This window comes from Apodemus sylvaticus, chromosome 2 (genome assembly GCF_947179515.1).
Source record: "Apodemus sylvaticus chromosome 2, mApoSyl1.1, whole genome shotgun sequence".
NCBI classification, from domain to species: Eukaryota; Metazoa; Chordata; class Mammalia; order Rodentia; family Muridae; genus Apodemus; species Apodemus sylvaticus.
The window spans coordinates 187,552,525-187,579,614 of record NC_067473.1 but is presented as its reverse complement, the minus strand read 5'-3'; the positions used below and the strand labels follow the sequence as shown (position 1 = coordinate 187,579,614).

The window sequence follows — 27,090 nt, the reverse complement described above, 5'->3', positions numbered from 1 at the left end:
TAGTTTTAGTGAAAGGTCTAATCTTTCCTATATACCTACTCTTCTTCATATTCAAGGAGTGTCTGCCCAGCCAGACAAAACTGCTGTAGAGTTCCTACCAGAGAAGAACACTAAAACATATTCTATGAAGCAACTAAAAAGTCTTTATTCCAGTCAGCTAAGGACTACAACTGGGTATTCATGACCCACATGCAATGTTGAGCCTTTCTCAGAGTCTGTATTTAAGCAAGAAACCACATCCTACTGGTAAGTCCCCAGTTTTCTGTATTAGTGTTTTCTAGAGTAACATAAAAAAATGAATACACACACACACACACACACACACACACACACACACACAGTGTAATTCTGGTAGAGCCATTGTATCTAGAGTAAACATTAGCATAAAATAGTTCTTTTTCATGGTATCTAGGGTAAATATTAAAATGAAGTTGTTTTTTAGAAGTACTTAGTTCTATAACTCTTCTCTTCCTAATGTATAGGTAGACCCCTCCGTGCTGGTTCTCTACAGAATAAATGCTCTTTGTTGTTGCATAGTATTTGAATTTAAGGTATCATTCTTCGGGAATCATGGGCCCTTACAGAACCATGAAGACTTAAACTGTAGTTCTTTAAAAAATAAATGTTTATTTCAAGTATGAAAAGTAATGTTAAGACTTATTCCAAAAACTCCATTCAGTTTAACAAATGTATAAAACAAGACTTCTGAAAAAACATTTACAATGAGGTACAAAATACTTAGGAATATACTTTGACATTCACAGTGGGCACTTTATGAAAAATAAATTTTTCTAATGTGCTTAGAAACAAGAATCTATTTACAGCCCCAGTCAAACAACCAAGTTCTCAGCAAATGAATGACAGCATTTCAGGATGACAGCATTTCAAAGTAAGTGTCTGCATAAGCTACTTTCATACGCTTCGGTTGCTGTTGTTTTGCTTTTAGAGAGAAGGTCACATGTAGCCTAAAGTGATTTCACAGGACTTACTATGAGAATGACCTTGAATTCTTGATCCTCTTGTTTCCATGTCAAATGTTAGGGTCACAGGTGTGTACCACTGCACCAGCAAGCCTTAAAACAGTAAACACAGTTCAACAATGCAGATACCACACACTTTGTAGCTCCTAGACAAATGCAATTTTTCTTTTGCCGCCTTACCAGCAGCCAATCCAACATTCCAGTCACTCAGTATCACTGAAAAATATAACATAAGCTGTAACCGAACTTGGCTGAGAAATCCAAATGTGACTGTCCTGAGTTATTTTCAGCAAGGGAGCCTGAAAAGACTAGGGATGTTCTGGTAGTAAAAACAAAAACCACGACTTCCTGTGACTATTTAACTGGACTACTCCCGAGGCTTCTGCTTCTTTTCTCAAGGTACATCTTTTTGTAGGTCCGGAACATGGCATTTGAGTCTTTTACTGGGTTTTGTAGCGTTTCAAATTCATCTGCACTCAGGCTTCTCTTAGAAAGTCTTGAGTCAGCACTATCTAAGAAAATAAAAATGACAATGTTCAGTACAACAAATATACAATCAGAAGTGAGACAAATTGTATAGTATCTATGGGAAGAGAAAACATGGAGATAGCTGAAATGGAAGTGCAGGCGTATAATCTCATCATTTACAAGGTTGGGGCAGGAGGACCTTCAGCTCAAGGCCAGTGTCTTAGTCAGAGTTTCTATCCCTGCACAAACATCATGACCAAGAAGCAAGTTGGGGAGGAAAGGGTGTGTTGAGCTTACACTTCCACACTGCTGTTCATCACCAAAGGAAGTCAGAACTGGAACTCAAGCAGGTCAAGAAGCAGGAGCTGATGCAGAAGCCATGGAGGGATGTTCTTACTGGCTTGCTCAGATTGCTTTCTTATAGAACATAAGACTATCAGCCCAAAGATGGTACCACCCACAAGGGCCCTTCCCTCTGGATCACTCACTAATTGAGAAAATGCCTTACAGCTAGATCTCATGGAGGCATTTCTCTGTGGTAACTCCAGCTTCTGTCAAGTTGACACGCAAAACCAGCCAGTACAGCCAGTCTGAGTTTCACAGCAAAACTTGCCTCAAAAAAACTAAAGGAAGAGCTAAAGAGATAGTTCAGTGGTGGCTGCCTTTAGCCTCAGAATCTGGGAAGTAAAGGCAAGTAGATCTGAGTTTGAGGCCCCCCTGGTCTATCTAAAAGGAGAGTTCCAAGCCAACTAAGAAAATATAGTGAGCCAGGCAGTGGTGGCAAACGCCTGTAATCCTAGCACTCCAGGAGGCAGAGGCAGGTGGATTTCTGAGTTCGAGGCCAACCTGGTCTACAGAGCAAGTTCCAGGAGAGCAAGCCTCTACACAGAGAAACTCTGTCTCAAAAACAAACAAATAACCAAACAAAATGGAGAAAATATAGAAAGGTAGCCAGGCCCATGACTAACCCAGCACTTAGAAGGTGGAGATAAGATGATCAGAGTACAAGGTCAATATCAACTACACACAAAGTTGAAGTCCAGTCTAGCTATTTAAGACACCGTCTTTAGGAAAAAAGAAAAAAACAGAAAAAAAAAAAAAAGAGCAATAAAAAGTGTGGCCATTTCCAAACAGTGAATGTGTGATTTTGATATTCTACCTTTGCTTCTCTACCTTCTAGGCATTTAGATGGAACTCTTACTTCAGGAGCCTCCTTCCCAGGGTCACTACACCAGCACTTTCCATCCCCCTTTAACCATTCCTTCCAAAGGCTGACACTGTTATGCCCAGGTTGAGGGATCCCCAAAGAGACCACAACTCCAATGCAAGCACAGCAGAGTCTTTATTCAGGCTCAAGCCTGGACTACAAACCTTCCTGATGCAACAGTATGGAAAGCAGCTCAAGATCTAAGGGAATGAGGTTTATAAAGGAAAAAGCAAAGCAAAACAAAACAAAACAACAACAACAAAAAAACCCTCATGCAGGAATTTCCAAGCCATGATTGGGTAAGAGGGTAAAAGAATGTTGGCCTTTAAGCTGATTGGTTCACAGCAAGGGAATAACTTGACCTGGGAACAACTCATGTTTTCTTTCTTAGCCCACCCTGTTATTATTGGCTGGCCACAGCTGTTATGTCTATTTTGCAACTGCCAAGAATATCGAGTGGTTTTTCTCAGAACTCAAGGGTGGGGGTCAAGACACTCTGAGGACAAGTTAACTTAAAATGGAGTCTGAAAAACAAAATGGAGTTTATTTTGCTACTTTAATCCCTTCAGCACTGAGTGTGAACCCAGAGCCTCATGAATGCAAAGCAAGCACCCAACCTACTGAGCTATATCCTAACTCATCTTTTATTCCTTGAGACAGTACTTAGTTCTATTAATCTGGGCTATTCCAACTCTATGATCCTTCTGTCTCATCCCCTCAAGTACAGGGTTTACAAGCATCAAACAGCATGGCTAGCTAAGCTCTTTCATGTAAGCATTATGTTGGTATTTCTATGACTCAATCTGTATATGCTTGCTTATACACATTTGAATCTCTAGTCTCATCTTTGTTAAATTTGGAGCTAGCGAGAGATGATTCAGTGATTAAGAGTACATACCCCTTTTGGAGTGGACACAAGATGTAGTCCCAGCATCCATGCTGGTGGCTCAAAACTGTTATAAATCCAGCTCCAGGGGACCTTACACCTTAATGGCACTCATGTACACAGACCCATAGACCCACTCATTAAAAAATCTTTTAAATATAAGTATCTTTTAAAAAACATTCTATCACCGTTCCTAATAAAATTGTTTGTTTCCAATTTCAAGATTCTGAAACTCTTTTAAACTAAGCAAAATTTAAGACACAACTCTTCAGCTCTACTTTCTACTTCTCAATGCACAAACCCAAGACAGTACATTCATTCTACTTTTAGCTAAACAGACAATGAGGATTAGGTTAATACAGTCTTTGTTCAGCATGCACAGAGCCCTGGAGTCTATTCTCGGCAGCATATGAACCTTCAGCCTATGAAGGTGGAGGCAAGAGGATCAGTTCACAGGCTAGCCTACCAGATAGTTGCTAAGCCCAATCTCCAACAAACAAACAAACAAAAGCTACCATGATAACTAGTTTTCTGTACTTTAAATACTTACAACATTATCCTCAATAAACTTTGAAGAAAGGGACCAGGTCCAAGTCCCTATTCTAGCAATGTAGTAAGCCAGACGACAAATGGGAATGTACTTTCCCACCTTGTTCAGGGAATTGAATGAATGAGCCTGAAAATAATTAAATGGAGGCCGAAGGCCATTACTTGAGGCCAATCCAGCCTGCCCCAGATCTTAGTGAAGAGTTTGATCACAATTACACAATATTCTTATTTATATATCACTTGATACAATGTCAGAATTGAGGTTATATCTAGTTCTACTCAGGGAAAAGATTCAAAACTCCCTTACCTAATTCAGTGTAATAGTCTCTAGTCCTACCAGGGAAAAAGATTCAACACTCCCTTAACTAATTCAGTGTAATAGTATTATTTTCCTGTTAAAACGAACTAGATCTTGGCTTCCCACTCCATCCTGACAGAGAAAACAACCCTACCTTACCTTGAGAAAAAAACACCAAGTGACTAAAAAAACAAGATTATGAATAAAACTGTGCATTGTGATAATATTGTAATTATATCCATGTTATTCATACACAAGCTGGCAACTTAAAAGCAAAACAAAAAAGGTAAGATGATGGCTTACCTGTTTGACTTGATTCAGGCATCTTTGTCTTTGTAGGGAGGAATTTTAACCAGTCTTCTTTTGTACTTTTTATTCCTGAAACTGTTTAAATACTTGTTTTCAGATAAACAACCTTTACTCCTCCATTTTAGCTTAATGAAAACAACCAAAACCTCCAAAACCTCATCTAAAGGTTCAAAATACTGGTAATATGCCATAATCTATATATTCCATAGGTAATAAGTAGGTAATTCCGAAGTAATACAAACTTTAAAGGGCTTGAAAAATCATATTCCTGGTATATTTTACAACAGGGAAATAAATAGTTTTTAATTGTCACATTAAGAAAACATTTTCTCAGCCAGGCGGTGGTGGTGCACCCCTTTAATCCCAGCACTCTGGGAGGCAGAGGCAGGCAGATTTCTCAGTTCAAGACCAGCCTGGTCTACAGAGTGAGTTCCAGGACAGCCAGAGCTACACAGAGAAACCCTGTCTCCAAAAAACCAAATCCAAAAAAACCAAAAAAAGAAAAAAGAAAACATTTTCTCACTCTAGCTGAATCACCAACATTTCTCAGGGCATTTACAGGTATGAGAGAGGAAGTTACTACTGCCCCTGCTCAATCCCAAATTTCTATTTACATCCAAGTTCTACAAAATGCCCATTGAAATCACCTTTTTTGGGTTTTAATTTTTTTGTTGTTGACAGAATCCCATTTTGTAATTATGAATGGCCTGGAGCTCACTATGTAAACCAAGCTGGTCTCAAATACAGAGATCCACCTGCCTCTGCCTCCCAAGTGTTGGTATATGCAACCATGCCTGGCCTTGAAATCAGCTATTTTAAAGAAAATTATTTTTGTATTCTATACCTATAACCTTGCACAAAGAAATACCATTTATGCTACAGTTTTATTCACTAACAGATATAACCAGAAGAAAAAAAAAAGAAGCTCAGATTAAACTAAAACCTAAACTAAAATCCTATATTTTTCCACTCTGAGTTTCACTGCACAATGTATTAGCTATGATATCTATAACTTCATAACCTTCTCTTATGACAACTACTCATGCATATTCCCCTTTAATTCTGCACTTCACAGAGATGCTACCTATGACTCATGATTACAGTACCTCCCAATATTTGGAACAAAGTTTCACATAGGAGCCTCTTTGAAATTACAAGTACAAAAGGAAACTAAAACCCAGACTCTGGCTGTGGTTCAGGGTCTAATATCAATACATCAAAACTCAAAACTTCTTGAAATAAATGTACACTTGATACTTTTAAAACTTTCACCAAAAGAAATACTTTTCACAGCCGGGCGGTGGTGGTCCACACCTGTAATCCCAGCACTCTGGGAGGCAGAGGCAGACAGATTTCTGAATTTGAGGCCAGCCTGGTCTACAGTGAGTTCCAAGACAGCCAGGGTTATACAGAGAAACCCTGTCTCGAAAAATCAAATCCAAAAAAAAAAAAAAAAAAAAAAAAACCCAACAAAAACAAAAAAACAAAAAAGTGGTTTAACACCAGCCTGAACTAAGTGGAACATCCCCCATTCACCCAAATAAGAGAGAGAAGATTATACTGGACCTTGTACAGGTGCTTGCTCTTTCTCAGGCCCAAGATCATCCTGCTTTTCATCAGAGCCTGTATTCTTCAATAGCACATCTGGGCATAGTTTAAACTCCAGCATACTAGGTTTGTCTATGTCTTTTGTCTTGGGTGTATATGCCCCACTCTTTTTCTCTGTACTAAGCTTCTTGGATGCACTGTCCAACTTGGTGAGACATATGCTTTCCCGTTCCGTGCATTTAAACGCAACTCGATTCAGGTACTGTTTCCTTTGTTCTTTGACCTGGAAAGGCTTCTGGTTGGACTCATTACTCATACTGGTCTTACTACTACAGGTTTTGTCAGGCTGCTTCCCATCAAACTTTCCTTTACTACTACTTGACGCACTGTGTGGTCTAGACGCCTCAGAATAGTGGATCTTGAAATCTTTACCATGGCTGGTAGAATTATTTTCCAGTTCTTTTGAGGTCTCTGCATTGATACTCTGCCCCTCAACTAACTTTCCCCATCTTACAGCTGCAGGATGCTTACTGGTCTTTGTGTGCTCAGAGTCACACAGCACACTTTCTACACAGATGTTTCTGGAAGCATTACTCCCAGTTACATGTTTGTCTTTCTGCCGTTGTAAATATTCCTGCACTGTTATAACTCGAGTACTCTTAGAGGAGCTAACCTTTGAGTCTGAGGACTCAGGACTTGGGACAATCTTTTCTTGAACACTGGCTCTTTCATTTGATTCTGTCAGAATAGTACACAATTTGAGCGTGTCTCCAGCATTTTTGTTCTGCTCTTGCTTTTCATATTTCTTCTTTTTTATTTCCATATCTGGAATAATCACGTGATCTGTCTTTCTCTTTTCAAAGTATTTCAGCCTGGAGCCACCTGCTTTGAATTTTAGTTTTTTCTTTTCTGGTGACACTGACTGTACCAAAGAGGTATTCTTCCTGCATGTATTTGACGAAAGTTCTACAGGTGCTTTTACTGGACCCGAGTCTTGGGATATGTTTTTTTTCTGTAGGCTTTCCTGAGAATCTTGTTTAGAAGATGGCGTATTTTTATCAGAGTTAGAAGTTGTGACATGAACTATTTCGGGCGTTGCTATTTTATTGCTTTTTGAGGAATTTGGTATGTCACATTTAGATGAAATATTTTTTAGTTTTTGCTCCATTTTTAGTGAGCTATCATGCCTTATGTTAAAATTAACTTTATCTTTCTTGTAACTTTTAGCTGAAAAATGCCAGGTTAATTCCTGTTCCTTCCGGGTGTCTTTTGTTTTAGATGCTTTGGTCTTTTCACCATGCATTTCAGAAAAATGGCCTTTCTCGGCTGCTTGGATCAGAGGAGTTTTTGGGTTATTAGAAACAGGATTAATTTCAAAAATAGTGATTCCACTAGTACAGGGCTGCTCTCCTTGTTTGCTGCTGTTGATGTCCAAACACTGGTCTTTGCCCTTTTCTTCTGTAGAACTGCAATGACACTGTGGCACACCTTCATAAACCACTGAGAGCCAACCCAAGGCACAACAATGGATTTTGTCTTTCTCTGGATTCAACATTCCAAGTTCATGACTTTCTTCTCTCAGGACCTGTGAGTCACATGGGCTCTTTACTTCTGCAACAATTTCTTTATTCTCGGGTTCTGCCAACTTGTCACAGGGCAGATCCTCTTCAGGAAATAGTTCTTTAATTTGTTCAGAGTTTAATACTGTAATTTTTATTTGGTCTGTGCTATCCCCAGACATGCTACTAACTTTACCACCAGTTTGATTTCCTAAGACTTTATGTGTCTTTTGTCGGTCCACAGACACTTCATGTCTGGTAACAGTTTCAATGCCATAAGGGAACTCTTTTAAAAGCTCTGACAGCTGGTCATGTACATACGAGATAGGTTCACTTTCATCACTAATCTCATTTATTGCAGGAAGACTGTGGGCTGACTTATTGCTGAACATATCAGTTTCCTGAGGGTGAGGATCCTGCGGAACAGCAGCCGGTGAACACACATCCTTAGTTGTGCTTTCTTTTCCACCACTGCACTCCCTACAGCTTTCCTCTACGGTTTCTCTATTTGTTTCCACATACTCACAAGATGCTGGCTCTTCTGGCTCCAGAGGCTCTGGCTGTTCAGTGACCTCATGAGGAACATCTGTACACTGTACACACTTATCTTTCTGAAAGCTAAAGTCTTTACTTTCAGTGGTATCATATACTTGTTCTTGTTGACTATTAATTACCTGATTATGTGAAGGTTTCTGGGGCTCATTTTGTACAGAGTTGAATATCTCAGCTATCTGGGAATTGTAAGATACATCCCCTTCTGCAAGAGAACAGATACTTTCAATTTGTAACATGGGTCCACTCACAATGGTGCTGTCCACAGGCTTAGGCAGAACTTCAACGCCCAGGGAAGAATGTTTTCCTAAGCTGCTATCGGCTATGTCTGGACTACCCTGTGTTGGTTTGTGCTGCTTTTCCTTATCAACAGGCAGAGAAATCTCTGTTGATAGTTTATTACCTGCTACTGCTCCTATAATATCAAAAGGTAAAGCACCGGTTTCTGCCTGTTTGTTCTGTAAGCTACAAATACTACCTTCCTTAACAACTGGATACAGTGTTTCAGGTAAAACTTCAGGCACTAACTCTTTTCCGGGTAAGGTATTAGTATCTGAAAGAACTAAAGGTGACACCACAGCAATTTGAAGCTCTGTTCCTTTTCCAACAGCTACACCAGAAGACTCACAACTCGGTGTGAGAACTGGCAATACTGATTGTGATGAGCTCATCATTTTCTGAGAATTTCCAACACTGGAACAAAAACTCTTAACATGAACTTCACTTGTGGGATTTGAACTGCCAACTACTGTTGTAGTGATTCTTGATGTGTTACACTGTTTTTCTTCTAAAGGTTTTAGAACATTTTCTTCTGTTGTTTTTGAAGGTTGGTTTTTCCAAAGAGAAAGACATGTTGCTAGCAATTCCATAGAGCAGTCATTGCCATTTTTAGCAGACATTTCTTTTGCTGAAAATTCAGAATGCTGAATTGGTTCAGTATTATTGGCTGTTTTACTACAACCAGCTGCCATCAAAAGACTTTTATTAATTTTAATTTTTCTTGCAAGTTCTGAAAACTTTTTTTTAATTTCTACCAGTGATTTAATATCCCTTGCCAGCTTTTCTTTTGTGGCATTTGTGTCTATTACTTGATTTGTACTTGTATTGTAGGAATATTTTCTTTTTTCTTGGTTATTTTGAACAAGCGTCTGAACACCATCCCCAGAAGATCTAACAGGTTCACTGTAAGACTGCTTGGTATTTATTTTCACATCACAAAATTGTCCAATGGTGAAGTTTTTCTCATTAGCATTCTGCCACTGCTGCTTAAAGTCTCTGTACGTATCTTTCTTTTTTTCAGATGAGTGTACTTCTGAACTCTGAGGAACCTCCATAGGCAAGTGTTTAGAAACAGGCTGAGCATTTTGCACATGTTGGGTTCCATACCTACAGCTGTAAGGAAGGGCAGAGAGTCTTTTGTTGCTTTCTGCAGCATACTGATATGATGACAAAGGTACAGGATGCTTTGATTGTAAGCTCTGTGCATATGTTGGGAGCTGATTATTTTTAACTTGTAATGATGTAGTAGCTGGTGTCAGTATGTAGGAGTATTGCTTTGGAGGTGGCCTGTATTCAGGATAAGTAAGTTCACTGGATGTATATTGTGTCCAGTCAGCCAGCTGATCTGGTATGAAGTGATTAAGTCCCTGATTTCCTTGATGTATTATAGGTACTTTTCCAGAATTTAAAGGAACCATTTGTAGTTGCATAGAATAGGTATCTGATGTGACAAGCTGACTCTGTGGTGGATGCATATAAGGCATATTAGTTCCTCCATCAAGATTATGTGATACGGCTGCTTCTGTATGGGAAGGCATAAAATTCTTCATTGATGAGCCCAACCAGACATTTTGCATAACTCCTGAAGACACTGTTTGCAAATTGTGGTTTGGTTGTTGGGGTCCTTTAACATTTGTAGATACAACTCTTTCCAATGAAGACTGCGAGGCCACAATTGTCCTGCTAGGCATATTAGAAACAGAGATCTGGGTCTGAGGAGTTATATAATTTCTGCCACTCGGAAGTTGCTGTGAAACTGAATTTGAATTACTAGAATACATGCATGCTTCTTGGTTATGGGCAGGATAGCTGAAAGAGCTTTGAGATGCTGTAGAAGCCATTAAAAACTGCTGCAATATAGATGACTGAGTTTTAGAATATGGCGGGGGTTTGGCAATATTCTCTGGTTTTGCATTCCAATTCATAGTTGATCAGACTTAGCAGTATTGTAAAGTCTATGGTTTTGAATATCATAAATCTGCAAGAGATACAAATAAAGATCTTTTATTAAAACCTTTTCTCTCCACTCCCTTTTTTCTTTTTCTTTCTGGCCTAGAACTACTTCTGTAGACTAGATTGTTTTCAAACTTATGATAATCACATTGCCTAGACAAAATTTTGAGGAAAAAAAAAAAGGCAAACCATGTCTAGAGTAACTAAAGAAGGACCTCAAATTAATAAGCTGTACACTTAATCTGGAAAGAGAATTAGTAATAGAAGCTGCAACAATAATTGAGAAAACTGTCAAGATCAATGATACTCACTCTGAAGAAAGCAGCTATCACGCCTTTTAGGTGGCACTTTTCTGTTTTTATGACTTTTGAGGTGTAGGTAATGGACTACAGTCTCAGGCATGCTAAGCATTCACTCTACCACTAACTAGGTATGTTAACCTGTTTCCACTTATTTTGATAATTTCTTTATTCTATGCAATCCATGCTAGTTGTAAAGCAAAGTTTATATAAAGATTTCTTACTGAACATCCCCAACAACTAATTATATTGAAGAACACAATATTATCTTTTCATAAAATTTCTAAGCATAACAAAACAAAAGTTAATAAGTAGAGCTTCCTACTCTACTCAGCTACTCAGGAAACTAAATGGTATTGTGAAAATGGCTGGACAATGTGGAGAGACCCTATCTGAAAAGAAAAACAAACAAACAAACAAAATCTATAACATCTTTTAAGACAAATGTATCTACATAGCATTCTACTTATGGCTATATTACTCCTGACATACCGAGAAATTTACTTGAGCGAGGACTGGTGGTACATATCTATAATTAAGAAGCTGAAGCAAGAAGACAGTAAGTTTAAGGAAGCCTACCTGGGCAATTCAGTGAAGCCTCCCATCTCAAAGTAAAAAGTTAAAACTGTGAGGGTCCAGATGGTCTGCGGTTTCTTTCTCAAGAACAACCCTGACTAAGGTGTGGCTACATGACTTCAGAAAGCTGCAAATATGAGATAACGACTAAGTAGAAAAGTAGAAATGTCCTCTAGCACAAACAAGACCACAAAACTAGAGAAATGTAGAAGAGGAACTCAGAGAATGGGACAAAGAAGCCTTGCATTCAGTTCTATCTTTAGTAGACAGCTAAACTGATGTAGGAACAGCTGTGGAAAAAGAAAACTTAATCATTCTTGAAGTGAAGCCAAAGGCCTAACACTGCCCCCTTTCCAGGACCCTGTGTTGTTCATGGCTATGCTAGCCTAGCGAAAGAAGGAAGGAAGGAAGGAAGGAAGGAAGGAAGGAAGGAAGGAAGGAAGGAAGGAAGGAAGGAAGGAAGGAAGGACAGATTTGATCTTTGTCCCTAATACAAAACTACATCACTTGCAATGCTCTAGCTGACAGGAGCATCTTTTCCTTTCTTCTGTCAAGAGCTTCTTTTGCTCACATTTGTGTTTAATACTACTGGGATAAGAGGAAGAACCCAGGAGGCACTCAGCACCAAAAGGATAGACCTTTCAGCCTCTCCCACAGCTTTAGAAAGAGCAGAAGGGCCAGAATTTAACTGCAAAATACCACTACTGAGTGAGATGTGATACAAGGTAGTATTGAGAGAGTAGTGTGTTCTGACTAGAAAAGAAACCCCCACCTAACCCTTAAAGGAAAGGCTTGCTATATCCACTTCATCCTTCAGTTTTATTGAGCACAGCAAAGAAAAGATCATCACAAGAAACCCCTTAATTTTACAATAGTCATCAGACGTGCAAGTCTCCCAGGAATGGGATCTGGGACTGTCTTGTAGAACTGAGCCCTTTAACTGGTAGAATACAGGATTGGACAGGAGGGCAGGATATCCAGAAGGTATGCACAAAAAAACTAGAGAATAAGTTGGCAGAGAGAAAATTCCCTGTTATGTCACACGTGTTATATTAATATTAGAATACAGTATTAAAATCACATGGGTTATATGAAGAGACACACTAGAGTTGCTGGCAAACCTTGCAAGAAACATGCCCTAAAGACAAACTTTAAGATACACAAAAATTCTGGACTTCCAGGCTGCAGAAACAAGAATGTTGGCTAAACATTTTGCTATGTCATACAAGTATGTGTGTGTAGTACAAAATGTTATCAGTACTTTACCACTGCCCCAGTTCTGGACAAAGCTCCCCAAATACCAACAGATTTGAGACTAGGCCTCACTATTTTACCTTATCTGACTATTAACTTGAAGTTATCCTCCTGCCTCTCTACTTCTCAAGTGCTGTAATTACAAAGCATGCTCAACCATGACTAACTGAAAACAGCTATACATCCTGGTAACCCCATGATGGAGGTTGGAGAATAGAAACAACTAGATCTGGAAATTCTTTGGCCAGCTAGCCTATATGAAATGCCCATTTCTGACTCTGATATGAGTGCTGGGGATTTAAATTTGGATCTACTTGGTTAAATAGTATATACTATTACACCCTATCTATTTTAGTTATTTCAAAAGAGCATGTAGTGATTTGGATGAGAATGGTTCTTGTAAGCTCATATATTTGAGTGCTTAGTTCCCACCATTTGGTGGTGGTACTATTTGAAAGGGATGAGGAAATGTGGCTTTGTTGGAGGAGGTGGGACGTGTGTGTGTGTGTGTGTGTGTGTGTGTGTGTGTGTGTGTGTGTGTGTGTGATGTTAATGAGAATGTACTTTTAAGGTTTCAAAAATGGGGGTATTAACCTCTGTTAATAGAGGTGGCTTTTCAAGCTATACCCTTCCCAGTTAGCTTTCTGTGCCCCACATTGATGGACCAAGGTAAAAGCTCTCAGCTACCGCTTAAATTGTTTTAGTCATGGTGTCTACACAGCAATAGAAAAGTACCAAGAGCACAAGTTGGTTTTTGAGTCAAAACAGAATTTTCTTAAAATATATCTACTGAGCCGGGCAGTGGTGGCGCACGCCTGTAATCCCAGCACTCTGGGAGGCAGAGGCAGGCAGATTTCTGAGTTCGAGGCCAGCCTGGTCTACAAAGTGAGTTCCAGGACACCCAGGGCTATACAGAGAAACCCTGTCTTGAAAAATACAAATCCAAAAAACAAAAAAACAACAACAAAAAATTATCTACTGAAATATATTTTATACATTGAGGGGCATAGTATAATTTGATATGTGCTCTCAATGCACAGTGGTTAAAGGTTAAAAGAGGCAGTTAGCCCTTCCATCTGTTTAAATTTTAATCATTATTTTGGAGACTGTTATTTTTAAATTTTCGTAAAAATTTCTAAAAGCTTAAGTTTATCAAATACTGTTCTACTTAAGTGACTCTACCATGCTATGCCCAAATCAGAAATAAGCTGGGTATAGTGGAGCTGCTTGAATTCATAGCTCCTGGAAGGCTAAAGCAGGTGTATCAGGCCAATGTGGGCTGCACAGCAAGGCCCTTTCTCAAAAAAAAAAAAAAAAAACAAGAGCTAGGGAGGTGACTCAGTGGGTGTTAGGGTTAGCTGTATTTATTAACTAGACCCAATGAAGAATTGTCTAGATTAGGATGCCCTGTGGACAAGTTAGTAGAAGACTGTTTTCATTATGTTAACTGTTCTACTGTATGCAGCACCATTCCATGGGTTTGGGCCCTGGAGATTATAAAAGAAATTAGCACATATGCATACATTCACTCTCTACTTAGGAAGACTTCAAAAGTTCTTGCCTTAATAACTTGGAAGAAGCCTTTAACCTGGAATTAGAGTGCTTGTCATAGGAAATGGAAAGGCTGGCTCCTATGTAAAGCCCAATATAGTATCATGCACAGGTAATCCTATATCACCTATGAGATGCATTTATCAGGTTTGAGGCCAGCCTTGGAAACATAATATCCTGTCTCCAAAATAAAAATAAAAACCAACCAAACCCCACTTATAACTGAGGAGTTCATTTTTCATATCCCATTTTATCTCCGCTCAGAAACTAGGCCATGGCCATGGACCATTAGCATCCTGGGTGAAAGGTACTCTGCTTCTGCAGTTTGCAGCTGATCTACCTGACTTAGTTGCTTTAAGGCTGGCTTCTGCAGCCTCCAGTTATTACCTCAAAGTGATACAGCAGGGAGGCTAGAGAAAGCAGTCTGTGAGAATTGTGAGGCTCTAAATTGAGGAGAAAGGGGGAGGGGGAACATATCTCTGCCCTTTGTTCTCAGTACTCTAAAACTCAAAGCATGTGTTCACAGGGTAAAAAAATAAAAGCTCACTTTGAGTCTGCACATAAATTCAGTCATAAATTGAATAAGAGGTTATAACAGAGAATGCCTATGTGCACATACACTAGGAGCAATTATCTGGCTTAACTTTCACCATTTGTTACCGGCTTGGAGGGTCATGGGAAGAGACTGTAACTAAGCCGTCCTGTAAGTTTTGTTTAGACGAACTCAGTCAATATTTTATCTCCTGTTTCAGACCTGGGGCCCTGGAGTATACATCTTCTTTATGAACTTTAGTTTCTGTAACCCTTTGAAATGTGCTGTAAATTTTAGAAATCTGCTGTTATCTCTGAAGCAATTAAGCAGTCCTGTTATCAAAGGAACTCAAATATCTGGGGAATGGGGTTGTGCCTTTTGGAAACAATGGTAACCCTTGCATGCTAGATGTTTCTGCAGAATAAATGCTCTTTGTCTTTGCATACTATCTGAATCTCGGGTCTTCCTTCAGCGATTTTCTGATCCTTACAATAATTAGGTATGATAGTGTGCACTTGGAGTTGGAAGGCTAAGGAAAGAGGACCACTTAAACCCAGTGTTCAGACAGCTTACTACAATGTAACAAAACTTACTACCTATAAGACGACACAAAGTCTACCATTTAGTTTTGCAGATTTAATCTTATATGGTATTATTATTAGTACTATTCCCTACCAGAAACCTGAGAAGATGATTATTTTAAAAAACTGTAGGAAGTTATAAAGCTGACTTGAAGAAGGGTGGAGAGGATGGGGATGAGATTCTTCACTCAAAAATTTTATGAAGATCTTACTAAGATTCTGTGATGGTTAGTTTTAACAATCAACTTCATACAACCTAGAGTCCATTGCCTAAAGTAAGCCAAATGTGGGATTGCCTAGATTAAACTGACCTATGGGCAGCTTGATTATGCTAATTAAGGTGGCTCTGAGTCCCAGACTTCCTAAGAAAGCAAACTGAACACCAGCGTGCATGCTCTCATTCTTGCTCTTAACTATGAATGGAACTTCAGATTCCTGTCTCAACTTCTCCACAATGAGAGAGTGTAACCCAGAATTGTGTACCTTATTAACTCTCAACCTTAAAATACATTTTGTTGAGTTATTTTATTGGAGAGACATGACAGCCAGTCCTATGCTGATGGCACTTTGCTTCTGCCTGCCCAGAAATGAACTTCTTCTCTGTCCCAGTCATCAGAATGCCCGACCTAAGTAATAATTTACATAAGTCTCTGGGATAAAGCATAGACAAGGATAGAGCCAGTCAGCCATCCCTTAAGGGCTATTGACCTTTTTCTCAGGAATGCCTGGGTTGTCCTAGTGGCCTGCAGGGGAGATAAGAATAGGAAAATGTGCCCTGAGGTATTAACAGCTGCCTTTGTTTCTGTAAAACCTGTTTATTGCTGTGGGAAAGGGATGAAATGGTCTTTTTATTACTGTATAGTGGGAAAGCGAGAAACAACTGAGGGCAGTAAAACAGTTCCTTAGCCTAGCTGTGGATTCCATGGATTGTTGCAATACACACCCTTCTGATGTCCACCCTTAAACCTCACCTTAACCCACCTCGGCTCTGCATGCGCCTCAGCAATAAGGCTGTTGTCCTTCTGCCAGCAGTAAGAATAAATTCATTTCATCTAAATCTGAATTGAGTCTAAGTGTTTGGTCTTTCCCATTGGATTTGAATACCACCACATCATGACAGCAATAGGAGGGAAACTAGGACAGGTGCTATTAACAGTCATACGAAAAACATAAAAGATCCATCTTGGAGAGCCCAAACTACACATCAATGTCCAGAAGTACCTACTTCTAGGTAGTCAATGCTAGAAGTATCTGAATAGTGTCTACTACCTAGAAGTAGACAAAGTCTGCCATTAGTTTTGCAGGGGATTTAATCTTACAGGTTATTACTACTGTTACTATTTCCTATGAGAAACCTAAGAAGATGCTTATCAAAAAAATTGTAGGAAGTTATAAATAGAAAGCTGAGTTGAAGGAGGGGAAAAGAATGTCTAGTCAATGTCTGCTGAGTAAATATCAGAAATCTCTGAACAGTAGGAAAAGCTCTTTTTTTTTTTAAATAATAGTAATAATAAATGTAACCAACATTTTATGTGACAGGAAACTACAGAAATGAAAACTCTGAAGAATGAAGATTAATGGAAACTATCCATTTCAACCTTAGATTTAAAGAATGAACAGTTATATAGAGATGGCTCAGCAGTTAAGAACTAGGTAGTCTTCCAGAGTACCCAAGTTCAATTCCCAGCAACCATCCGTTACTCCAGTCCCAAGAGATCCAATGTACTTTTCTGCCCTCACGTGGTACAGACTCATACATAGAGTAAATTAATTTAACTTTAAAAATGATGAGATAAAAAGGTAATAGCTAATGGACACATGGAAAATTCAGTCATACTTGTCTGGCTAACTTTTTTCTTGGCCTCCTTGTGGTACTCTTTCCTCTGGGTTTTGGGTAAGAACCTCTGTAAATAAGGCTGGCAATCTACTGTCCTAACAGATAGGTCAGAAGAACTCTTACAGCCAGTTCTTACAAAGAAGCAGAGGGGAGAGGGCAGAATAGCCTTTCCACATTCTGTGGCTGGCTTCATGAAGGAGTTTAGAGACAGGAGGATGAGAAGAGTGGAGAGAGACTGACATCAAAGGTCCTTTGTCTCCTTTTGTTCAAAGGACTCCGTTGGCCAAGGAGCTATATCTTGAAGCTTTGGGTTCTGAGTCCCTAGAAAGGCTGACAGTAGGAAAGGACTAGTTAACACACCTCAGTATTACCTGACATTGTGAGGGATTTTATTTTCACCCCTTGCTAGGTCCAGCAATTTCCTAGTGTCTGCCCTAGGACAAATCCTGAATTCCTGCTAGTGCCATTCAGTGGCCCTTGCACATGCTGCCTGGACGCCCACCCCAGGATATTAAACTATTCCTGTACATATATTTTTTTGACTTGCCAGCCATCTCCTTAACAAGTTTTCACATTACAAAATGAAGTTTATACAAACAGTATGCTGAAGTGATTAAAGTGAAGGCCAGTATTTCTAATTTGTAATAAAAGCATCAAAAAAAAAAAAAAAAGAATTAGAATTTGCACTAAAAATCTGCAAAATTACAAATGCCAACAATTCAAGGTAACCCACTTCCCAGGAATTCCAAAGTGTGATGTAGACCATCTATAGTATCTCTAGCCTTCTCTAGAAAAGGTCAGTTTAAATAGGCTTCCTAGTCTGACAGGCTTTATGTAACCAATTTTCCTGAATTTTACATTATAATACAACTCTAGTCTAAGAGTTAACCTTTCAGAAATGTATATATGCCAACAACTATTATAGGTGGGCAAAGCAGCGCACAACTGTAGTCCCAGCATCAGAGGCTGGAGAAAGAGGGTCACAGCTTTAAGGCCAGCTTTGCCTATGCAGCAAGATCCTGTCAAGAAAAACAGATGAGGGGGCTGGAGAGATGGCTCAGTGGTTAAGAGCACTGACTGCTCTTCCAGAGGTCCTGAGTTGAATTCACCATAGCCACTTGGAAGCTCACAACCATCTGTAATAGGATCTGATGCCCTCTTCTGCTGTGTCTGAAGACAGCTACAGTGTACTTATATATATTTTTTTTTAAAAAAGCAGATGAACAAAGAACAAGAAATAATTGTGCTGAATGAACCCTTTAATTACATTACCTTTTTAACATATTAACAAAGGCAAGCAGCTCCCTACTAGCAGGGGCACTCGGTTAATTTATCTGCATTAACTTAGTCATAATCAGACAACAAAGTGTAATCATATACAAACTAAATTTAATCAAAGATTAAAAACAAGAGAAATTGTGTTGGTACTGATTCTGTCATGTTTCTAATCCCTAAAGACTACTGCACAACAACAGTCTATATAGCACTTACTTTGTATTAAGTATTTTAAATAACCTAGAAATGATGTGAAGTACACAGAACTTACAAAACACAAATGGTTTTGGTACCTCAAGGAGTTTTTTAGACAGAGCTGAGAATGAGGCTCAATGGTAGAACACAGAAGGCATAGTTCCACAATAGTCCAGAAAGGGAGGAAAGGATTATATTAATCAGTCAAAACATGGGCTACTGAAAAGTCAGCTTAGAAATGGGCCATTCTTATACCTGGATGGGGGGAATGTTGTAAGGTCCTGTCAATGGGAACTAGGGATGCAGAAGAACAATCCTGTGGCTGTTTAAGTCTGTTTCTTATAGTTCTAAGTGAGTTCAGTGCCTCCAGTTCCCACAGGTATGCAAGAAGTGACCTAAGCTGAGTTGATCATTAATAAGAGTAAATCACTGTGGCAACTGTTATTTCACTTTTAAAAAAAAGAATCCAACTACAATACAAATTCTATTCAGAAGCAGAGGCCACTCAATCAGATAAAGTAAATGTCTCAGATTAGACAACATCTCAGTTAACAGCAGACTACATACATGTATGGTTTTACTCAATGTTGAACCTACTCCTTATGACTATATTACTACTCTATCACTGGAGTTAAACTTTACAGAGAACACATACAGAGGTAAAATATCATTCTTTGAATTTTGCCCAGTGTCTTGTTTTAGTATTTATCCCAAGGAATACCACCCACTAGAGAGGTAGAGACTATTTACGCAGATAATTATTTATTGTGTTTGTGCCTATGTAATATATGTGCAGGTGGCCTCAGGTCAGAAGGAGGTGTGAAAGTCCCTGCAACTGGAGCTGCAGAAGCTTGCAGAGCTGCCCAATATGGACGTTGGGAACCAAACTCAGGTCCTCTGAAAATGCAACAACTGCCCTTAACTGCTTTCTAGCCCTGAAGAACTTTTTCTTTGGAAAGAGGGTTTAATTTAGGCTGAGGCTAGCCTAAAATGCAAAGAAATCCTCTTATCCAAGTGGTAGAATCCTCCCTAGGGGACTGAGACCAAAGACATGCACCACCATGCCTAATAAGCTGGTGGTCTTAAATATCTATAAACTATACATAGCAAGTTAATGTGTGGTAAGGAAGTATAAGCCTTCAGAAACAACATTGCTGCAAGAACTACCACATGAAATCCCAGAACTTGGGAGATGGAGGCAGGAGAATCAAAGTTCAAAGCCACCCTGAGTTACCCTCTTATCAAAAATAAGAGAGACAGACACAGGCAGGCACACAGTCAACTGTCTCTGATCAAATACAAAACTGAGTTAGACATACAAAAATTTTAAGTATCTCCCCTTACGAGGGACAAGTCAAATGTGCCCCCTTGGTGTAGACAGATCTCGTGAAGAACTGAATAATTCCTGTTAAGAGGCCCAAATGGTTTCAAAGAGATACCTGATGGAATTGTTTCTCGGTTATTTATAGGTCATGCAGGCCATGCTCCAGGGTCTACGCTGACTATTCAGATTCTGTTCAGTTAGTTGTTTACAAGAACTTCAACTCGGGCTTTTTGTGAACCTGGGAAGGAAAGCCTAGATCTTACAAACTAAAGACTAGAAAGAGACTTTTTTCTTTTTCTTTTTCTTTTTTTTTTTTTTTTCTTTTTTAATTTTTTTTTGGTTTTTTTGGATTTGGTTTGGTTTTTTTTTTTCAAGACAGAGTTTCTCTCTATAGCCCTGGCTGTCCTGGAACTCACTCTGTAGACCAGGCTGGCCATGAACTCAGAAATCTGCCTGCCTCTGCCTCCCAAGTGCTGGGATTACTGGCGTGCATCACCAGTGCATCACCACTGCCCGGCTTGGAAAAAAACCCAATGGTAGTACCATTAGCCAGAGTCCATCTTCTTCACAATAAACAGAGACCTGCCATCAGAGTCACACTGCAATCCAGAAGTCATACAGGGTACTTTCTTGGCACCAGGAGACCAAGGGAAACCATGACTAATAAAGCTAATAAAGAGCTAATTATTTCCATTCATTACTAGGGTACCAAGGGTTTGGTAATCAGCAAGAACTTGAAGAGGCTAATGAGTGAGAGGAGTAGCCCTAGGATTTCCATGTTTCACTTTTTAAGATTTGTAGAACTGGAGGTAGTGAAATGTCTCAGGAGGCAAAGAAGTTTGCTGCCAACTAAGTAGAAGTACTTCAATCACTCAGTTACTAATTCCAAATTTTAAGCTACCCTAATCACAGTATTTGTTCACTAGTATGTGTTCTGTGCCAGAAACCCCAATGAAAAGACGAAGGGAACTAACTAGTTCTATGTCCTTGCCCAGGAGCTGATGTGATAAATTCTGGTCCAGGTTAGCGCCAGGGCCTCAATGGAGTTAAGGTTTCAGTTCCTGGGAACATGGCTTTTCCCCCTGAAAACTAGAGCTACCAGTCTCAAGGATGTGGAGAGCTCAGTCTGTGATGCATTTGAGATATCCTGTGTCTCTTTGTGTACTATTGTGTGATTAACTTCCAGATGACTTCATCAAATTGTATGATAGCTTTCTGCTGACTCTGTCCCATTGTCCCCCTATAAATCCTAAGATGCTATTCTTAATAAACTTGCTTAGCATAAACTTCTAAACCTTAGCTTTCCTGTCTTCTTTACTTCTCATTTCCTCATCCTCTCTCCTCTCAGAAACCTGCCACTTAAGAATGTCAACATGCTGATCCAAGTCAATCATGTAGAATTGAAATATACACATGTCAGGATTTATAGCATTTAGTCTTTACTGGCATAGTGAAGAGTAGATTTCAGTCATGATGCACAAACTGGCTTAGAACTCATTACACAGTAGAGGCTGACCTCCTATTTGTGACCTACAAGCAAGCCTCAGTCTAATAGTCCTGGTATTACTGACCTATGCCAACATGGTCAGCTAAAACAAAAACAAAAGCTCTGTGTGGGTGTGTGTTTGTTTTGAGACAGGGTCTTACTACATAGCTCTGTTTGGCCAGACCAGGTATTTGCTATAAAGGAGATGGGGACCCTGGGTTATACATTGATACATGCTCAATAAAACTCCCTGGTTCTAAAGAATAAAGATGTTCCATTCGTATTATCACTGCATGATTGTCCTCAAACTCAGAGGTCTACTTAACTCTGCCTCCCAAGTATTGTTGAGATCAGAGGCATACACCATCACATGGGGGAAACAACACTTCACATTCAAGCCATAACATTTAGTTTAAAAACTACCCACAAAGAAATGTTTGGGCTCAGATGGCTTCAGTAGTCTCATTAAACCTTGAAAGGTTTAAAATCAACTCTAAGCAGAATATTCCAAGACAAGGAAAAAAAATTCAACTGAATTATTTGAAACCAATATTATCCCGTACAAAATGAAGACAATCTCTCAAATACAGACATAAAAAACCCCTCAAGAAATATTAATGCGCCGGGCAGTGGACTCCCACGCCTATAATCCCAGCACCTAGAAGGCAGAGGCAGGCGGATTCTGAGTTCGAGGCCAGCCTGGTCTACAGAGTGAGTTCCAGGACAGCCAGGGCTATACAGAGAAACCCTGTCTCAAAAAATTAAAAAAAAAAAAAAAAAGAAAGAAAGAAAGAAAGAAAGAAAGAAAGAAAGAAAGAAAGAAAGAAAGAAAGAAAGAAAGAAAGAAAGAAAAGAAATATTAATGCAAGTAAGTAAAATCCAAGTGCATATTAAAATTCTATGCCATGACTCTGAAATGTATTCCAGTAATTCAAGGACAGCTCAACATCCCAAACTAATGCAAAATCAATCAAAGATTCAAAAAGGATGAAAATCGATGATCAAGAGATATAGACAAAGCATATTTAAAATACCCCAACTGCCTTTCCAACTTGGGCCCAAAAGAATGGCACCAGAAAAAAGGGGTGATAGGAAAAAGAAGGGTCATTCTGCCATCAACTGAAGTAGTGATCTAAGGGTAATATAGCATTGACATTCATTAGGGGCTTTAAGAAGTATTCCTCCTAGCCAGGCAGTGGTGGTGCACGCCTGTAATCCCAGCACTCTGGGAGGCAGAGGCAGGCGGATATCTGAGTTTGAGGCCAGCCTGGTCTACAGAGTGAGTTCCAGGACAGCCAGGGCTATACAGAGAAAACCTGTCTCGGAAAAAACAAAACAAACAAACAAACAAAAAAAAAGTATTCCTCCTCAGCACTCCAAGTGTATTTGCCAGAAAGGAAATGGGGACTCAGGGTGCACACACTGATACCAGACCCAATAAGACTCCCTGGGTAAAAAGAATAAAGATGTTCATTAGTAAAATCACTGTATGATTGTCCTATGTAAAGAGGACGAGGATTCAAAAATGCTGGTACGTACAGCCCCTGCTGTTACCATAATAAAAAATCTGTGAGAGCTGCTGAGTTACAAAACTGCAAAAAAGTAAAATACCCACAACCCCTGGCATATTTAATGCTCTAAGAGTCACTTTTTCCTGTAAGAGAAAAGACCAGGGGATACCCAGTCTTGCCTCTTCTACTCAGTACTTGCCAGGTGTTCTGGGCATGACAGTTACAAATAAGACATCCAAAATTGATGAAAATTACCTTTCAGTTTCCAGATAAAAGAAAGTTACAGATTTGTAGAAAATAGCATCCTCTATATAGATCGAGTTAAAAACTAAGTTTGAAGGCAATCATGAGAGCACATGTCTGTAATTCCACCACTGGGAATATATGGCCGGAAGTACATTCTCTACTATATAGTACGTTTAAGGCCAGCCTTGTGGTGACATGACATCTTGGTCTCAAAAATAAATAAACTACTTTGTCAATCATAAAACTAAACCAGGCCTGTGTTCCTACCACTCTAAACAGAGAATCAAGAAGTTAACTGGAGGATAGCCTGGGCTATACAGCAGGACATTGTGTGGAGAAGAGAAAAACAAATTAAAGAAAAAAAAGCACAACTGTATTTCTACATAATTATGTCAGAAACTAAGAAAGTTTTTCCATTCACAGTAACATCAAAGACAACTTTAAGGAACCAGTAATGGCGCCATACCAGCACTCCGAAAGTTGAGGTCATTCACCGTGGGTTAGAGGCCAGCCTGGTCTACATAGTGAGCTCCAGGACTGCCAGAGACTATCTTGACAAACCAAAAACATAGCCAGCAAGGGAAATCTTGCAGAAGACCCAAGTTCCCAGCACTGATATCAAGCAGCCCAAAACTGTTAAGTCCGAAAGCAGGGCATGGTGAGAATATTTTTACTTTCAAGAAATCAAGAAGCCTGCATACAAGGGTCTTACAAAACTAGTGACCCCAGACAAAGGTGTGCAGGCCTTTTCATGGGGAACTAGGGGAATTTTAGCTAGGGTTAAGACATCTAAAACTTCATCGGTGGTGCTGAGTACATGGATCTGTTTTTGAGTGGCTTTTTGTTCAGGTAGTCAGTGGACTGCATTCCTGTGTCAGGAACACTTAACCACAGGATGAAATACTCAAACCATTTAAGGCTGCCCTGCACAGATGGCCCATCCTAAGATATGATATTTTCCCATCCTGTGGTTATCTCCAGGCTGCTCTTTGGATGGGGAAGTTTATGGCCTTGTTTCTGGAATTTATGGTCTGTTCCTGAAGCTGGTGACTGTGGCCTAGTCTCTAGGACTGATGACTTGGGTGAGGGTGGGGGCGTATTATGGTCATTTTGAAGTCATGCCTAAAATGGAGTTTATGTTGTTGTAGTGGCTATTCCTGGTTGTCAACTTGACTATATCTGGAATAAACTACAATCCAGAATTGGAGGGCACACCTGTGATCCAGATTTTAAGGCTGGAAGACACAGATTTCTGACCTAGATCTTGATATGGAGATCTTGAGGTATAATGGCCATGAAAAGCTTAGGTCTAGGCAAGGTAGTACACACCTTCAATCCCAGAAGACTGAGGCGAGGAGATCTCAGAGTTCAAGATCAGCCTGGGACAAAGCAAGTCCCAGATCCAGGCATGGTGGTACACATCTTTAATCTGAGCCACACCTCCTGCTGGAGGCCTAAATAAGGACATTAGAAGGAAGATTCACTGTTCAACTGCTTACACTTACTTGCCAGCACATCTGTTCCTACTTCTACGGAAGACCAACTAGCCTCGTGGGACTGAGAAACTACTAGATTCTTGGACTTCCCATTCATAGCTGACCATTGTTGGGTTAGTTGGACTACTAACTTATGGATAGTAAGTCATCACAATAAATTTCCTTACTATATAGAGACATTCCATAAGTTCTGTGACTCTCGAGAACCCTGACTAATATAATTGTCCTCTCAATTACCACCTTAATTTTAGCTCCAGGGGATACGATGTGTTCCTCCAAACTCCAAGGGCATGAGCCCTCACACGCACATACCCTTCCTTACACACGTTCTTAAGCCTTAGAGGGTTACTAAAAACTGAAACATTCACATTGACCTAAGTGTGTAAGCAGACTGTCTGCACCAACACACATTAATTCTAAATAACTAGCAAGGCAAATCAAAATTGTTCAAATTGTTCAAAACAAGTGATTTTAAGTCATTGTTACTCTTTAAAAAAAAATCATTTCCTTTAAAGCAATCTTCATTTAATTTGTAATTAAACCTGAGTCTCCCAGTTTATACATTTTAGTTTATATGAAAATAAAAACCTCACCCTCCTCTAAGACTGGCTAAGTACCCAAAGAGAGAATAATAGCACAGCTCAAAGATAGCTTTCACATCTTCAGAGTTGTTTGTTGGTAGTTCAGAGCTAAGTATACCCTTCATTACTAGTTAATTTAGCATACCAAGAATTTTAAGTACTAAATATCAGTCTCCAAAGGGAAAAAAAAACCAGATTTCCTGGTCTTAAGGTTTTTTCATTTGCACTTAGTTTGCATTTCTTTTGCCAGGGTTGGGACAAACTCTTGCTTTACCTCAGTTAGAATTTTTCCTACTTCTGTTCTGCATAGATTAGTTTCCAAAGAAATGGGGAAGAAAAGGCTGTTAAACCAAAGATTCCAGAAGTTCACCTTTATTATAATAAAGTTTAACAAGATTACAATTCCCTAAACAGCTAAATTCCTAAAATCATAGCACTGATAAAGTTCAAGATATCAGAACTAATCAGACAGGTAAGAGGAAAAAAAAAAAAAACCTAGGGCAAGATAGCCATGGGTTGGCTTTGACCAAAGACATCCCTTAGAGAGGAAGGTGCAAATCTAATCCCAGCATTCAGGAGGAAGATCTGAAGAATCACCAGTTGAAGGTAGCAAGTTCAAGACCAGCCTAGCTTTAAAATGCCTAAGGCCATAAAAAATATACTTCCTTTAACCTAATCTCCAACAGGCAATTACTATGTGCCAGGTGCTATTTTAAGAGTTCTAAGAAGTTGGTTGACTGGTTGTTTGTTTGGGGATGCGTTTTGTTTTTTTTCAGCTTTAAAACAAAACAAAACTCATCTCTCCTCTGTCTCATTAAGGCAAAAAATAAACTGTTATGTACCATACCAACAACAACATTTCTTAAGCTTTGCCATCAAATCCACCGTGTCCCATTGGTTCTGTGAAGGTTTTGTTTGGTGAGAATTTTTGAGTCTTTCATTATGCAGTCCAGGCTAAACTAGAATTTGGTATGTAGATAAGGCTTGCCTTAAACTCAGAGATCTGCCTACCTTAGTCTCCCAAATGCAGAAATTAAAGGCAGGCACATGCCAGGCCAAGTTCTGTAGGTTTAACCAGTGTTCATTCAATGATATTCTTTATTCCAAAATAAATTACTCCACGGTATAATGTAAACAGACATCCGGTAGACCGAGGATAGGATCTATTAACGGGCTGCCTTACCTGTAAATACAATTTTACCTTTTAGTCTCCTCCACAAGAAGTATATTCAGGCCTCTAATCCTAAGAAAAGCAAGAGACATTTTTAAGAGTTAAGGTCTAGTCTATTCCCCTTAAAGTGGTACTGAGAACATAGTAAGTTTGCTGTATTGGTATCAGATGTGCTAAAAACAGAACTACTGAACTAAGCTACTCTCAAAATATTCCCTATCACTAGAATCCAAGCGGGCTTCTCCAGGTCCACTACTGTCGTATAATAGCAAAGCAAAAATACTTCTTTAGTAATTTCAGTGGACTGATAAAGGAGAACCTGATTGGGGCTGAATGGAGCAGTAACTTAAGACTTTAGCATATCTGCATGGTAACATGAATCGAACTTAAGATTCCCCTTAACCGTAACATTTTCAGCAGACAATTTAAATCCCCACGCAAGTTCTGAAGTTGGCCTACTGAAATGCACGCCAGCTTACCCACTTTACCTGTTTTTCCATTTTTCTAGGAAGGCACTCTTAAGTACCACAAACGCAAATAGCTTCCGAGATGCTGCGGGCCGCGGCGCTCACCCAGGCCTGGACGCT

The 27,090-nt window shown here is 39.4% G+C and overlaps 1 protein-coding gene across 3 annotated transcripts; it reads right to left on the bottom strand.

The window, feature by feature from the left end:
• Positions 1-607: 607 nt before the first annotated feature.
• On the bottom strand, positions 608-27,090 carry Resf1 (retroelement silencing factor 1). 3 transcript variants are annotated; one of them, XM_052175360.1, is made up of 5 exons: positions 26,992-27,090; positions 26,516-26,575; positions 6,264-10,613; positions 4,692-4,772; positions 608-1,492 (listed from the first exon to the last, which is right to left on the bottom strand). In XM_052175360.1, the coding sequence occupies exons 3-5, from the start codon at positions 10,558-10,560 to the stop codon at positions 1,335-1,337; spliced, it is 4,536 nt and encodes a 1,511-aa protein (XP_052031320.1). In that variant the 5' UTR covers positions 10,561-10,613; positions 26,516-26,575; positions 26,992-27,090; the 3' UTR covers positions 608-1,334. The 3 variants fall into 3 exon arrangements, with proteins under 3 accessions (XP_052031320.1, XP_052031321.1, XP_052031322.1); XM_052175361.1 differs by having other exon boundaries at positions 26,534-26,575; XM_052175362.1 differs by lacking the exons at positions 26,516-26,575; positions 26,992-27,090 and adding an exon at positions 11,467-11,552.